The sequence below is a fragment of the Physeter macrocephalus genome, chromosome 6, assembly GCF_002837175.3.
Source record: "Physeter macrocephalus isolate SW-GA chromosome 6, ASM283717v5, whole genome shotgun sequence".
NCBI lineage: Eukaryota > Metazoa > Chordata > Mammalia > Artiodactyla > Physeteridae > Physeter > Physeter macrocephalus.
In genome coordinates, this window is record NC_041219.1 from 55,981,113 (window position 1) to 55,997,634 (window position 16,522).

Below are 16,522 nucleotides of genomic sequence, written 5' to 3' on the forward strand. Positions count from 1 at the left end.
CTTTGGAGAGGTGGGCTTCTGCAGAAGGTGAGGGGACCGGAGGGGGAACTAGGGCTGGGCGGGCGTCGGGGATCAGGGGAGGCCTGGGAGAGACGACCAGTAGAGATGCAATCACACCTACACAGCGATCTGGCCCCGGACTTAAGGTCCTGGGTTGGATGAGTCCCGGCCGTGCTCTGGAGGAGCGCCTCATGCTTCCGCAGAGAGAAAATGGTCCACAGAGGGTGTCACAGGAGAGACTTGTAAACTCCAGAGTGCCAGGTACCTGTGGGTTTTCTGTTATTCTCTTCCAGTCCACAGACCACAGCTAGGTCTGATTACCCATGATCGTGGAGGGAACCACGGCCTGCGGAATTCCAAGCAGTGGATGATACACTGTTTAATTTTTCTGGCTTGAGGTCTGCATTGTGTAATCCCTAAGCCCCAGCTTCATTCTGAGAAATCCCCTTTGCTAAGGCTCTCTGGATCTAGTTGGAGAAACGTCAAGTAAGGATTCAACTAAGTTGGAGATTTAATGACGTAAAGTACGGGGCGGGGACCTACCGGGGAGCCCGGATGCACATGGACCCTGGGAAGGCCGAGGCTGACAGCACGGCGGCTAGTGGACGCATGTGGCCCACGGCCAGAGCTGAGGTTGGTTGGTTCTGAGGTTTTCCTTCCTCCCCTCTCCTCACCACACCTGGCCTCTCTCACTGTCGTGTTCCGGGACCGGGGTGACAGATGCTACCTTGTCTTCCGGCCTCCAGTCTTGCCCTCATCCTTCCACTCCCCCCTCTTCGAGCACAGTGGCAAATCTGAGCGCCACTCCCCTGCTGAAACCCTCCAGTGGCTCCTTGTCACCGGCGGGTGATATTTAAAAGCCTCTGGTCCAGGGAGGCTCTTAAGTTCCGGCCTCCTCTGCTTACGTCCCCCGCCCCAGAGCCCTCCTCCCTCGCTCTGCCCCAGCCCATGAGCCTTGCACCAGCCCCGCTGGACCCCAAACGGCTTCCTCTTCCTGACAGCTGGGCTGCTCCCCTCCCGCCTCTGCCTCAGGGCTTCCCCTTATCCTTCAGTCCTCAGACCCTGATTAAATCCTGTGTTAAAACCCGGCTGCCTCTACCCATCCTCCCCCTGCAAACCCAGGGGCAACTTCACCCTGCTCACCTCTCCCCTCCGCCAGCAGCTGCACAGCCTCTCTCACTTCCAGCCCTCTCTTTGCTAGTAGCTCCTTCACTGGCTCTGAGCCCCTGGGTAGCGTATTGCTTTGGCAGGATATGGCACGTATGCAAAGTTTCCTGGAAAGTAGTTCAAGCCACTGTCAACTGAAAAAAGAAAGCACAACCTAAAAGTTGAGAATTATGTTTTATTCGGCGGACTTACTGAGGACTGAAGCCCGGGACACAGCCTCTCAGATGGCTCTGAGGGGCCGCTCCTAAGAGGGAAGGCGGAAGCGAGGATGTATAAGAATTTTTGCAAAACAAACCCCCAAACCAGGTACTGGAACATCAAAAGATTACCGCTAACTAAAACAAAAGCAGAAAAAACAAAACCAGACATCTCAGGTTAATGAATTTAGTGCTTTTCTACGTATGCGAAGATGCAAGAGTCTGGGCTCATTGAAGTCATTCCTTTGACATGTAAGTTAACTATCTTAAGACCAGTGTCCTGTCTTCCTGCCTCCTGAGATCCCCTCAGCGGGGCTGCAGTGGCTGATAGCTTTATGGCCGCAACATCCTTTGTTCACTGAGATGGCAGGTGACATTCTTTGTACACACCATCGTGGTAGGGAGACAGGCTGGGACCTGGGACCCTTTGCTGGAACCGTGTACCCTTTGCTGCAACGCTTGCACCTGGACATATCTCTCCTTAAGCAACAAAGTACAAAGAAACTGTACGGGACTAAAAATAACCAGTGCATGCTCAGTTGGGGCAAATTCTGGACCAAAAGATACAAAGAAACCAAAAAACCCAACTGCCACTTTTGAAGAGCCTGGAGCACAAGCAGGGTGCTTCGCATGCCCCCTGCACGCAGCACCACCTAAGGGGTGGGCAAAACACCTAAGCCACCCCTCTGGCCTGACCCCTGGACACAGCCCTACCCTCACCCCATATAAGAAACAGGCTTGCCCCGTATCGGGGAGAGAGCAAGCCGGGGACCCTGCTGTTTGTTCTCCCTCCCCCCGCTCCGGCAGGGGCCCCAGTAAAGCCTTGCCTGAATTTCCTGTCTGGCCTCTGGTCAATTTCGATCCATTAAGGAGGCCAAGAACCCTGGTCGGTAAGAGTAGGACGATTGGGAAGGGAGTCAGGGGTGAAGTTGGAATAGGTGGAGCGCGTGGATTCGTGTGTTTGTGTGTGTGTGCACGCGTGCTCGGGTATGTGCTATAGACCAACAGACCTAGGATGGTGGGGTGCAGCACCTGAGCCCCAGCTCTTCCCCTGAGTGTCGGGCTCACCTACACTGACCGCTGTCCAGGCCTGGTAATTACAGGGTCTGCAGTACCGGGGAGGTCTCAGAACCCTGTTAGGCCATCTGCTTCGCTCGTGACCAGCTGTGTGGACAGAGGCAAACCTTTGAAAATGCTCTTAAGGAATCCAGACAGAGGGAAGATTGTGGGTGGAGACACAGAGGCACGAGAGAGCAGATCGGAGGACAAGTTCACACACGGGGTGGCGGGGGTGGGTGGGGGGTGTTTCACTTTCTATTACTCCATGCCATTGTTAATATTGGTAATAGTAAACAATTTTTTAAAAGGTCTTTTAACTTCTAATTAGATAAGAATTTCTTGTGGGGGGAGTCCAATAATACAAGGATTGGTATTATTTTTTTTCTTAGTACTTACCAACCAAGTGTGTTGAGAGAAATAATCCACCAGTGTATTATCGGTAAAATAACAAAATTAAAGGAACTCTTTCAAACACTAAACAGATACCAAACAATAACCCCCCCAAAAAGAAACACAATATTATTATCTTTTTAAAAAATTATTATTTTAACATTACTTTTCAAAATAACAAAATAAATAAAACAAGTAAAAGGAGAATAAACAAAACTAAAGAAAAAGTAAAAATAAAGAAAAACTCCCCAGGTGATTCAGTGGACACCCAAAGTTGAGAACCTCAAGTTGGAAGCCTCACCTTCCTTGTGCAACTGGGGCGGAGCGGTAGGTGGGTCGTTTCTGGGGAGGCGGCTCTCCAGATTCTACCACTGTAATCCCTGCAGTCCTGGCCGCCTACCTGTACGTGGAGGACGCGCTGCGGGGTCTGCTCATCAAGCCTCAAAGCGATGACGCTCAGAGATTAGAGGGAATATGGCTTAAATTACAGCAGGAGAAAATTGGGTTAGATCAACCACCGTGGGCCGCGGCTCCAGAATATCTGGGCACCGACTGTGACCCCTGCTGTGACAGCAGCCTGTGAGGGGGGCTCTGGAGAGAGCAGCCTTCCTGGAAAACAGAATGCGGAGATTGGGGAAGGTTGGCCGCGACCGCCAGGGAAGTGGGCTGCAGACTCCTCATCGGGGACGGGAGCGGGCTTGGTGAGCCCAGCTCTGCGGTCAGCCTGGCACTGCATTTGCACACAACGGCCAATGCAGACGAGCCCCTGGCCAGGCAGGGATTGAGCTGGGAGTGAGGGCGCCCCGCATGCCCGTGGGGTGGTCTCCCTTATCTCCTGTGAGCTGAGGAGGGAACCCAGACCCCAGGGGCGCCCAGACACGGCTCAGCCCGCAGACTTCCACGCCATTGAGCGGAGGGGAGTGGGGGAGGGGGGAAATGGGCCTCATGAATGAAAACTGCTCTGGGAGGGCGCAGGAGAGGGGGAGGAAGGAAAGAGGGCGGGGCTGGCACAGAGGAAGGAAAACGCAGCCTCATCTGCTTGTTTGTGTTTCTTGTATTCAAGATGCTGACTTCTAGCATATTTTTAAATCCATCAGACGTGAAAGGCTGATTTAAATAGATCTGCAGTCTGAAGCTGGTAATTTCGCTTGCCACGGTGGAGGAGCTGGCGGGACGCTGGCGAGGATCCAGCGCCTCTCCCTGAGCCAGGGAAGCTGCAGGAGCACGGCTCTCTGTGGCGCTTTCAGGCAGGTGCTTTCCCCGCTGACTGGGGGAGGGTGACACAGGCTCGGGGGGGAGGGCTAGTGGGAAACCGAACTCGAGATGTGAACTGGCCCAACATTCTCCTGGTCCAGGGGAGCCTCCTGGTTTAACCCACCCTGACTCCCTGTCACACACTTATACTGCATACTCTCACTTCGATCTCAGCTCAGAAGAATCCTAGACTCTTGGGGTCAGTGGGCTGGAGGTGAGGGCCTGGCAACTCATGGTATCTCGTTTCTCGCCTGCATTCCTTTAGGCAGAACCTCAGCATCTGCTTGAATGCCTCCAGTGTCTGAGAGCTCGGGACCTCACGAGGCAGCCTGCTCCTCTGCTGGACAGCAGTCCCTGGGTAAGCGTCCCTGGGATGACGCAGAAGCCCCATCCTCTGCGTTGACCAGTTCTAACCTCGTCCTCCTGGCACGATGCCGAGGTCAGCCCCTTACCCCCGAAGACGGTACTCAGCCCCCTCCCCCAGCCCAGTGCTTCTGTACCAGTGCCTAGTCTCCTTCCCATAAACTTACCCCATAAATCTCTGCAAAAGCAAAATATTTCTGGGTGCTAAATTAACACATTTCCTGTCGTAGGAATGCCTATTTTCCAACGCAACAAAATTCCAGGAACGACAAAAGACTCTGTCATTCAATTTTGTTGTCGTTCAACCCGCTCTGGCCCCTACTCTGGGGCCAGGCTATGCTTGCCGTTGGCCTTCGGTGTATGGAGGCTCCTTATCCCCAGGCGCTGGTCTCCAGGGGGAGGCGCCAAACTCCTCAAGAGACGGGTGTGCACAGCTGGGCAGGGGCAGAAGGCCTGCAGAGTGGACCGGGGGAGTTCACTCGGGGCCCTGCAGGGAGGGGAGCCTGGGGTCGTTGTCACGGTGTTTTTATGATGCGTCAACGTATAGTTTGTGGGTTTCCAGGTGTTTCCTCCCCTCGGTGCCCTGGAAGCTCAAGGGCTGTCAGCAAGCTGGTCTTCCTTTCCTCTCCCTCATCTCCTGACACAGCCCAAGACAAACATCGGCTGCTTTAGAGCCTCAGTGGTGGCACTGAAGAGGATCCATCCTTCACTCGTTCATGGAACATAAACGTTTGTGAAAGAGGCTGTTCAAAAACTGTATTGTGGGAAGATAGACATGGCATACATTTACAATTTTAACCATTTTAAAATGTACAATTCAGAGGCATTAAGTACATTCACAACAGTGTGTGCAGCCATCCCTCACTGCCCTCCAAGGCCAGAACTTGTGCCTCATCACAAAGTGCAAGTGTTTCATAAACCATGAGGGTAAAGATGGTTCGATTAGGAGTGCGGTAGCTAAAGTCTTAAATCTGCCCATCCACCCTTCCGGCGTCTGTTACGTGCCAGGCCCTAGTAAATACAAAAGTGAACGAGACCTGAACGCTGCCGGGGGAGCCTGGAACCTGGATGCCGGGCCCCCTGTCCACCTTCAGCGCAGAGGGGGAAGATACAGAGAGTTCTTAGACCAAGTGTCTAGCTTGGAGGAACGCAGGTTTCCCTTGTTTTATTAGCCTAGGGAAATGGGAAATGCTCTTGCGTGAGACCCCGGCTTCTCCCAGTACCAAGACTTGAGGGATTTTCTCTCTTGCCCATTGTGTTTTGCTCTGGTCTCTTCACGGGAGACAGATGTGATAACTAGTTTGCCTAGAGCTTTTCAGTTGGCTAAGCCCTGTGGCCGGGGTTCTCATTTGACCTACACACGCCTGGGGAGGCTAGTCGGGCAGAGAGAACTCCTTTACAGCCTGGGAAGCTGGGGCTCAGAGCATCAAGCAGGTCCAGGTTCTGCCCCGTGCCACAAACTTGTAGGTAGGTTCTCACTCTGTTGCAGGTCTCGAGGGGCTAGAGAAAGCCTTTGGGAGAGGCACCGCCTGGGTGAAGGTGGCTGGTCCCACACCAGGAAAGAAGAGGGCCGGGCAGGGAAGTATCTTTTAATGCTCAGAGGCACGGAGCCCAAGTCAGACTGAGCTGTCGCGCTGCCAGCGGGAGCCGGGGCGGCTGCAGGGTGATGGGACAGAGGCTTTGATGGGCCTCACGCTGTCTGAAAGGCGATCAAACCGCAGCAGCTGGAACCGTCCTCAGCACTTTGTGTTAAAGCCGGAAGCGGCTCCTCGTTGGAGCCAGCAGGCAAGCCCCATGGGTCTCCTAGGCCACAGGGGCGCAGGGGTCCGCGGAGTGACCCCCAAGTGGTGGGCCGTGCCCTCGACACGCGGCGCTCTGCTCTTAACTGCACCCTGGGGCAAACACTGCTGGCCAGACACCGTGCCTAAAACGAGGTGACAGAGGTGAATGTTCGTGCCCTCAGGGGAGCGGTCCGTGGACACTGTGTATAAATAAACCCCACACCCAAACTTCACAGAACGGCCCGGCGACCCACGGACTGGATGTTGGATCACCCCAACCCTCTGCCCGTGACCTAGTTCTACACCTGCTCATTGAACCCCGCTTCCATAGTCACCTGACCCAAACTCACAGTCTTATGCCCCTCGAGCACCCCATGTTTTAATTCTTCTTTTTGAGTCAAAAAAGATTCCGTCCTCTCTCTCCATGTTCTTTGGGCATTTTTGCTTGGTAGTGCAGTGTTTTTATGTGTAGTACTTATTTTTGTAGGTCAGATGGGTGCAGTCGTAATCATTATGATAGCACAGGCCTCACCGGACCTAGGAGCCCTTATTCTGGGGGAGTGGAATCTCCCGGTGCTGTGACAAGGGCCGGCAAGTACCACTTCTGGATCAGAGCCCAGGCCCTGATAAAGCCCCAGCCCTTGGAGGGGATCAGTCCCTGGACCTGACCCAGTCCTGCCCAAGGATGATAAATGGCCCAGCCTCAGTTTCCACATGGATCTCAGGTCCTCTGCCAAGCACCATGCGGCTTTCCAACCCCCATCATTTCTAGCAGGGTCCTTCCTAAACAGGGCACTTTGATCATGTGCCCTATGTGTGTGAAGGGTAGAGTTATGATGTTCTTTGTTACTGCTGCTGATTAGCATGTGTCTATTAATAGAAGCGTTAACAGTTAGGAAGAGGGGAGGGTTAGAAAGCCCTGTATCCTGCCAACCATCCCCGTCCTCACCCCACCAACACACACCCCAGGATACGGAGGGAGGGAATAACTAATGACTACGGATTTTGACTGAATTGGTTGGAATTTGTAGAGCCACTTTCTGCTCCCCAGAATGACAGGAGGAGAAATAGCAGGAAACCTAGGGCCAGTCAGCAACAGGACAGCTAAGTCTGGGTTTTTGTATGCTTATACACTGTGATTTCATTATTTTGAAGTAATTAAACTGCTTTTTAAGTAAGCTTCTGATTTGCAGTCTTCCCACACCTATCCCTTGTGAGTGAAGCTTCGTGGAATGTCTGGATTCCCGGCAGGAGGGGGAACACTGCCTGAGGATTTCTGGCCTCCCTTCGCTTCCCCAGGGAACTGGACACCTCCTTGAGCAGCTCATCTCCAGCAGGGCAGCCAAAAGCTCAAGGTGGAGGGGAGGGTTTCTCAGATCTAAACAACTTCTGATTTTAAGGTCCCTCCTCCAATCTAGAAGAGAAGAAAGACTTTGGGGAGGAGGTTTGGGATGGGGCTAAGGAATGAGGCCAGAGTCCTGGCTACATTGTGTGAAGTGGGAGAAAGAAAGCAGGGGTGGCAAGCAGAGCTTGATTTGTGCACAGGGCAGATGGCTACCAGTGTGAGGTCTTTGAAACTTTAAATCTAGCTATTTAAAATATGTTCAAAGACCTAAAGGAAACCATGTCTAAATAACTAAAGGAAAGTGTGAGAAAAATGTCTCACCAAATAGAGAATCTCAATAAAGAGACAGAAATTATCAAAAAGAATCAAACAGAAATCGTGGAGTTGATAAGTACAATAATAAAATTCACTAGAAGTACAATGAAAAATTCACTAGAGGGTCCCAACAGCATATCTGAGCAGGCAGAAGAAAGAATTAGAGAGCTTGAAGATAAGGCAATTGAGATTATCCAGTCTGAGGAGCACAGATAAAAAAGAAAGAAAGAAAGAAAAATGAACAGAGCCTCAGAAACCTGTGGGACACCATCAAGCACGCCAACACATGCACAATCAGGTTCTATAAGGAAGGGAAGGGGAGAGAGAAACAAAAATAATATTTAAAGAAATAATAACCAAAACCCCCCAAATTGGATGAAAGCCATTAATTTATACACCCAAGAAGCTCAGTGAACTGCAAGTAGGATAAACTCAAAGGGATCTATTGTTAGACACGTAAAAATCAAACCGTTGAACGACAAAGACAAAGAACTCTGAAAGCACCAAGAAAGAAGCAGCTCATCGCACACGAAGGAGCCTCAATAAGATGAACGGATGATTTCTCATTAGAAACCACGGAGGCCAGAAACAGTGGGGGGGGGGGGGGGGGGGGGGGGGGGGGGGGGGGGGGGGGGGGGGAAGAAGCCCTGTCAGTCAAAAGTTCTATATCTGGTAAAACTATCTTTCAAAACTAAAGGATAAATTAAGACATTTCCAGATAAACAAAATTGAGAGAGTCTGTCTCTAGCAGACCTGCCCTACAAGAAATACTACTGAAATAAAAGGACACTAAATAGCAACTTCAATCAGTATGAAAAAAATAAAGAGCACTGGTAAAATTACATAAATAAATTAAGACGATATAAATGTATTTTTTGTTTGTAACTCCTTTCTACAGACTTAAAAGACAACTGCAAAAAACAATAAATACAAATCTATGCTGATGGGCATAAAATGTATAAAGATGTAATTTATAATAATAACAGGGAGGGGGGAGTGGAAACTGTACAGGAACAAATTTTTTGTACTATTGGAATTAAGTCATTATTAATCCAAACTGTTGTAAATTGAGATATTAATGGTGACCCCAAGGGCAACCACCAAGAAAACAAATAAATTATACATAGTAAATAAAATTACAAGGGAATTACAGTTGTACAGTAGAAAATAACTAATGCAAACAACAAAAGAAGGCAGTAGTGGAGGAAGAGAGGAACAAAAAGGACATATGAAATACAGAAAAGAAAGAGCAAAATGGCTAACAAATACTTTACCCATCACATTAACTATAAACAGATTAAACTTTCCAATTAAAAAGCAGAGACTGGAAGAAAAGATTTAAAAACATGATCCAGCTACATGCTGCCTACAAGAGAACCACTTTAGATTCAAAGGCACAAATAGGTCGAAGGTAAAAGGGGAGAGAAGATATATCATGCGGAAGGTGTATCAACCAAAAGGGCTGGAGTGGCTGTACTAACATCAGACAAAATAGACTTTAAGACAAAAATTGTGACTAAAGACAAAGAAGCACACTTTATGATGATAAAGGGTCAATTCATCAAGAAGAGATAACAATTATAAACATACAAGTGAGTGAAGTAAGTCAGACAGAGAAAGACAAATATCATATAATATCGCTTATATGTGGATTCCGAAAAAAAGAGTACAAATGAACTTACTTACAAAACAGAAATAGAGGTCACAGATGTAGAACACAAACTTATGGTTACCAAGGAGTCACAGATGTAGAAAACAAACTTATGGTTACCAAGGGAGGGATAAATCAGGAGACTGGGATTGACATATACGCACTACTATATATAAAATAGATAACTACTAAGGACCTACTGTAGAGTTGCTGAAATGAACTCATTTACAAAACAGAAGCAGACTCACAGATCTCGAAATCAAACTTAGGGTTACCAAAGGGGAAACATGGGGGGAAGCGATAAATTAGGAGTTTGGGATTAACATATACACACTACTATATATAAAATAGATAACTACTAAGGACCTACTGTAGAGCACAGGGAACTCACTCAATACTCTGTAAAGACCTATATGGGAAAATAACCTAAAAAAGAGTGGATCTATGTATATGTATAACTGATTCACTTTGCTGTAAAACAGAAACTAACACAACATTTTAAATCGACTATACTCCAATAAAAATTTTTTTTAAATATATAAGAACTTAGAAATAGAGCCTCAAAGTACATGAGGCAAACCGAGGTCTTTAAAAGGAGTACAGGAGAAGCAGCTCTGTCCTAAATATTTGACCCCCATGACTCATTATGGTGCTTACTAGTCTAGCACTAAGGATTTATTCCTTTGAGTTGAAGTTTTGTCTCCTTTAGAGTTCTTTGTTAAAGTATAAATACGGCCTGAACGCCGGCCTTAACACCTTCGCTGAAATTGGTTTAAGACCCTTTGGAGCAGTGACCACTCATGACAGAGACAAAGGGTTGAGCCCTTTATGATGGAGGACGCAGATGCCGCCTGTGGGCCTGGGGGAGAGAAGCGGGGAGGGGACTCCAAGGTTGGGCGGAGGTATGAACACTGGGGAAAGAGTACAGGGCGGGGAGAGGTGGGAGAAAGTCAGGGTATCACAGAGGAACAGAAAAGACCCCAGAGGGGCTGTGAGGGGAAGTAAGTGCGGGACAAGGAGCAGAGCGACAGGGCTGTTGGTTTGGTGATGGAACCTGTGGTGGCCGCTCGGGGTGAAGGCAGCAGCAGACCCGGGGGAAGCCCAAGGAGTCGGAATCGGGGAGCAGGCATGGGGCCAGGGATGCCGACGAGCACAGGGCATCCCGGGTAAGCACGGGGAACGGGCTGAGTCCGGGAGGACCACGGCAGGGAGGGAGAGCGGTGGGACGCGGGCCCGCCTGGAAAGCCAGGAAACCCGCAGGACAGAGACGGGCAGGGCCAAGAGGCCACGCCGGACACAAGCTCAGAAGCCGGGGGGATGGGCTGGACAAGCAGGCACACAAACGAGGTGGTGTCCGTGCAGTTCCCAGTTACGGGAGGACGCTTCGTGTTAGCTGCTGCTGAATCTGAAACTGAGGCAAGGCAAGGGGTCTGGGCAGAAACTCGACCTTGACCATGATCGTAGCCCCTGCTTGTCAGCACCTGTGTGTTCTGGGCACTTCACGTGCACCGCCTCCCGTGATGCCTAAACATCCCTGTGAGGTAGACGTGGAAACCTCCCGTCTACAGACAGACAGGAAACCCGCTTAAGTGACTTGCTCAGGGTCATTCCGGCAGCAAGGGGGTGGAGCTACGAGGCTTTTCTGACACACTGTGCTAGGCTCTGGGCCGGGCTGGCGGCCACTGGGCTTTGCTTCAAAGGAATAGGGAGGGAAGGGGCAGCTGAGACCCGGGGACACAGAGCTTCTGAGAGTCTCTCTGAGGTCCCCCTCTGCCATTTTTTTTTCAGGTGGGGTCGGAGAAGGAAGCAGCAGAGGCCTAACGACCCTTCCTGCCCCTCTTCCTGCCTGGATCTTTGAGGGTTCGTGGGATTTACCCAACATGCTGGAAGGCCAGGCACTAGGGTCATCCCACCCTGCTCGAAACCCAAGCCGGGGACTAGGGTCTGGGGATAAAGGCACCTGCGGGCTTGGGGAGCCCCAGCTACAGCCTGCCGGCCCCATGAGTCCCGTCGACATCTCCGTTTCTTGTCAGAAGCGGGGGAGCTTGTTCACTTTCTCCATGCTGTCCCCTCTCTTCTACCTGCCCTCCACATGCACACACACAGACATTGGAGGGCCACTTCTGGGTGACCCATCCCACTAGTGAGACCGTCAGCAGTGCCCTCTCTTAGGGAAAGGAGCTTCCTGGGGGTCCCTTCACACCTGGACTGGGGGCCAGCATAAGTCAGACAGTGAACACAAGCCCGCTGAGCAGGAAGAACCTGAAGCATCAAACAGCCCACCCCTTATTTTACTGATGCGACGGGGGCCCGGGAGGGAGCAGGCGTGCCCGAGATCCTGGGCACCTCCTGGTGCCCAGTGCTGGCTTTTGTCCCCCGCCCCTGTGGGCTCCCAGGGGCCTACAAAGGCTGGACGAGAGAGAAAGTCTGCACACGGCGGCTGGCGCCTGCTTGTGGCCCATGGCCTCTGAGCCCGAGGCTGGTTTGGGAAAGAGGCCACGGGAATCCCCTCGGGAGCTCTGGCCGGCGGCTCTCCCTCCCGCCCCGCGGTCGGGCTGGCTGTGTGCAGGTGTCTTGAATCATCTTCTTGGAGGCCTGTGGATACTCTCTGCTCCCTGCCTTCCTGCTGCCCCTCCGTACATGGACTTCACCCAGTTTCCTACGGGGGGCCTGGGTCTAGCCCTAGAATGGTCATAGGCAGTGATATTTACGATCATTGCATCCAAACTCCCAGCCAGGGCAAGAGTACCCTCGCCAACCCCCTGGACACCAGCCAGTGACGCTGGAGCGCTGCCAGGGGTTGGGACCTCACCACCTGGCGGACGGGCCCACACACGGGTCCAGATCAGTCCCCTCCATCCGAGTGCCCCGTGCCGGGGCCCTCACAGGGGTGCCGAGGCCGACAGCTACCCTCTGTTCACGCTCAAACCCCAGCAAAATGTCAACGTCACAGCCACACTTCAAAAAAAACATAGAGCCTTCTAGAAAAAAGTAACATAGAGTGAAATCAGTCACTACGGACCTGGTGTTGGGCCTCCCTGCCTGCCTGTCAATCTACCCTGTTAATCCTCATGTACAAATTCTGAAGAGCTATTTTGAGAAACATTTAGAAAATGGCTTTTACATAGCTAAATATACTTATTTATACCCTCAGACATGGCCTCTCTGTTTAGCAACAGATGGTTTTGTTGCCCTGGTTTTCTTTTCATCTCCTAGTCAAAGTTAAGCAGTTAGTAAGCCCACTCCCTGACCCCAGGCGTACATTTATCGCCCACACTCCACCTTGGCGTCGGGGGTCTGGGTGGGCGGCGGGGAGCAAAGGCTGTGGTTTTTGGAAGGCATGGCTCCGGAGAGCCCAAGGGGACAAATACTGGAGGCATGGTGGCTGCTGAGAGAGGAGGGGCCCAGAAGCTTGGGGAGGAGCAGGACCACTGGGGGGAGGGGGGGGACAGGCTGCAGGTGCCCCAGCGTGCTCTTCTCAACACCCGCGGCCACCTCGACGTCCACGAAGCACAGGCCAAGGGGACCCCACTGTCATCCAGAGGACAGGCTCCAAGGCCAGACCAGCTGCCCCACCCAGCGCTGTGTCTTTGGCCTACAGGAAGCAGCAAGCCTGCCTTGCTCAGTTGCCATGGCAACCTCAGTGCCAAGGCTCCTAAGGGCAGGGGGCGAGAAGGGAGGTGGGAAAGGCACGGGGTGGCTTTTCTGGAAAAGCCCATCTGTTGTTTCCCCAGGAAACCAAGCTAGGGGGAGAAAAAAGAAAGGACTAGGCAACCGGGTCTAGACAGAGAAAGGGGAGAAAGACCCCAAGATGCTCCAAGAGCAGCCTTCCTGACGGGATGTGTTTTCCTTCCTTTGGGGTGGGGGACGTCACTGACAAGGATAAAGGTCTGGGTGGGCCTTGGTGAGGGCATCTGTGCAGGAGGCAGGGTAGGCCCTGTGGCCTCAGGCCCGGGTGGGAGTCCTAGGGGGCCTGTATCAGCCGCAGCAGGCTTTCTTCTTGGTGGGGCGGTCAATCTGAATGGTGTCCTCCCTCACTGTGTCTTCTTGCTCCTTGAGGATCCTGGGAGAGGGGAAGGTAGAGTGTCAGCAGCAGAGGAGCTGCTAGGCACCTCAGGTCACAGGCCATCTGGGTCATGAGGAGGGACCCAGCCTCCCCAGAGCATCGGAGAGAGTCCTCCAAGTCTCCCCCCGCGAGCACAGGTGCACGACTATAATTTGTAAAGCCAGGGTGTAGTCAGTGTGCGTCCTTCATAACACCTCCTCCAGGAAGTCTCTCCTGATGCTCTGATAGCACTTGGATCCTTCCTCCGTTATAGCCCCATCACTGGGTGTAATGCACGGCTTCTGTGCTGGCTCCCTCAGCAGAGGGTGAGGTGCTGACGGCAGAGACTGTATCTTTTGTCTCTGCAGCCTATCACAGTACCCAGCACCCAGCAGAGGCTCAAAAATTATATTTATTGGTTATTAACTTTATGGTGGGGCTTCCCGCATGAGCACGGCTCCAGATTAACTATAAGAGGTGAAGGATTAAAAATAGCATTAAGTATCTTATCCCTGCTTTATACTTTCCAACAGCTTTCACCTGAAGCATGTCTTCTGATTTTCACAACAACCCTTGAGCGGGCAGGGAAAATACGATGGACGTTCCTATGCTGGGGGCAAAGCTCAGAAAGGCAGGGTGACTTGCCCCGGGAATCAGCGGCAGAGAAAACCCTAGAATTTTCCGCATAACTCCCTAGGTCTTCCATCACTCCAGCACCTCTCCAGTGCATCGAAGAAGTTGTCCTGGGCTCTTAGTTACTCAAATAAAAATATATTTTAGATGCACCAAGGTGAAGGTTGAGTGCAAAATGAGCACTAGTCCGTATCTGCCGGCTGGATGGATAGATAGATGGATGGAGGGAGGGGTGAATGGACAGACGGATGGAGGGGTGGATGGACGCCTAGATGATGAAGGAGTGAACTGCCCAAGGATTGAAATGGGGCTTGTGTGGTTCTGTTTCCTTACTCTCAGTGTAGGCAGAGGCTCTTACGGGACCGGTCTTTTGAGTGCTGTCCTCTTGGGTGCCTCTGTGTCCCCCATCGCAGCCCCTCTCCTTGGGTCCCCCTCCCTCTCCCCCAGGAGCCCATGGTATGACCCAGCTGCCTGCCAACTAATCCCTGCTAAAATATTAGCCAGCATTGAGGGGGCCTCTGATCTGACCTTTCCCAGGAGCATTTGCATTTAAAAAGAGGATTCCTGGGAAAAAGGCAGCCTTTAAGGCTCAGAAGAAGACTGCAGTTGGGGGGCGGGCGGGGTGACGGGCAAGGAGGCTTTCTTTTTGTCACTGTGTTTGGGAGGGCTGTCCCTCACCCCTGGGGTCCCACACGAAGGCCTAGGCCTCCAGCCGCTCTACCCAGACGGCTCAGATGGACAGAGAGACCGGCTGAGTGGTGTCTCTTTACCTGGCCAGATGGATCACGGACTCTTGGGTGTTGTGACCGGAATGGGCACTGCATTCGTAGAAGATCAGGTTGTGCTCCTGGAATCAGAGGACAGAGGGCATGAAGGAGAATATGGGCGGTGGGGTGGGGGGGGCGGGCGGCTGGAGGGAGCCATGGGGGGTGGGGGAGAATGCCCCTCCGCACTTACCACACCCTCCCTTCCTTGTGTCGTCCCCTCCCCACTCTGTACCAGGTTGACTTCTGTCCCTCGTGGTCCCTGACTGATGCAGGCTCTGGAACTATCTCTCAGGGGAGCCGTAACAACTATAAAACAATAGGACCTACGCTGCTGCCCTCGTGTTTTACACTTCCTGGAATTGCTGTCTGGGATGTACGGGCTCCTTTCTTTTCACACCAGCCTGTGATGCAGGCCGAGACACAGAGGCCAGGGTGGGCAACTTCCGTCCCACTTTACAGGCAGGGAAACTGAGGCTCGGGAGGGTACGAATGGCGGGTGGGCCTGTTCAGGTCACAGCGGGGCTCCCAGCAGCCTGCTTTCCCCAGGACACGGGCACAGTTAATTCACACACCAGTTAATTAATACGCCGGCTGCCCACGCCGTCCGCGCTGGCGCCACAGGACAATTGTCCATCGCTTTGCTAGGCAGAAGCTGCACTGTGAGAGTGGAGGTAGGGGTGTCAGGGCCAAGGCCCATCTTATTCCACTTATCACTCCCATTGATAGGTTTCCTGCTTCCTTAATGACAATGCTAATGGCCTCCGGCATGAGCCCTGGAGGCTGACGCCCTGGGGGGACGGGTAGCTGAGTGCAGACACTTCTGTGGTTGCAGATCGGGAGGCCCCTTGAACGCTGGCCCAGCTCCATCCTCTGCCTTCACCCAGTCTGGTCCCTGCACGCCTCGGTTGGGCCCTGACTCCCCTTCCATCTGTGGAAGGAGAAAGGCTCTGCGTGGGTGCGGGCAGCACACAGGACCTAGAACTGGGAGACGTGACTCGCCTTCCAGCTTCGAGTCTTGACCCCATCCCTGGGGCCGGGTGATAATTTGAATAAATCACTTAACTTCTCTCGGAGCCACAGGGTTTTTTCCACCAGAAAGGAAGAGAGAAAGAGAGAAAGAAAGAAAGACAGAAAAAGAAAGAAAGAAAGAAAAGAAAAGAAAATGGGATGATAAACTAAAAACACAGGTCTGCAGTCCCTTAAGCAAAAACCTTGGATCCAGATGTATTTTGGAATCCAGAATTTTTGAGTTTTAGAAAGCGAATACTTGTCTATAATATATATTATATAATAGCCTCTGTGGATCGGGGATAGCACGCTATGATCAAATATATTAATAATTCTTCAGTGAAATATTTGAATATTTATTCAAAGTGAGGTAAACAAAACCCATAAATAGCCTCACATCGGTTCTGGTCAGGTTTTTTCTGCCAAATGCAATGCAAAAACCTTTGTGCTCAGAGCTCCTTGGACTGGGAATTGTGGATGCAGCCCGTGCACATGCAGCCCGCGGTCTGGACTTTCTTCCTCCTTCTTCCCTTGAGTTTCACCACCT

The 16,522-nt window shown here is 51.8% G+C and overlaps 1 protein-coding gene across 7 annotated transcripts in view; it reads right to left on the minus strand.

Moving 5' to 3' along the window:
- Positions 1–3,400: 3,400 nt before the first annotated feature.
- Positions 3,401–16,522, minus strand: part of CRACR2A (calcium release activated channel regulator 2A) — an 81,449-nt gene continuing 68,327 nt past the window's right edge. For 2 of the 7 annotated variants that reach the window (XM_055085425.1, XM_028490917.2), the window contains 2 exons: positions 14,971–15,047; positions 9,776–13,585 (listed from right to left, as the gene is read on the minus strand). In XM_055085425.1, coding sequence (XP_054941400.1) covers positions 13,501–13,585; positions 14,971–15,047 — 162 coding nt within the window. In that variant the 3' untranslated portion in view covers positions 9,776–13,500. Of the gene's footprint in view, positions 5,185–8,770; positions 9,719–9,775; positions 13,586–14,970; positions 15,048–15,812; positions 15,896–16,522 lie in introns of those variants that run through there. The other 5 variants (XR_008617655.1, XR_008617654.1, XM_055085424.1 and 2 more) reach the window with 5 other exon arrangements.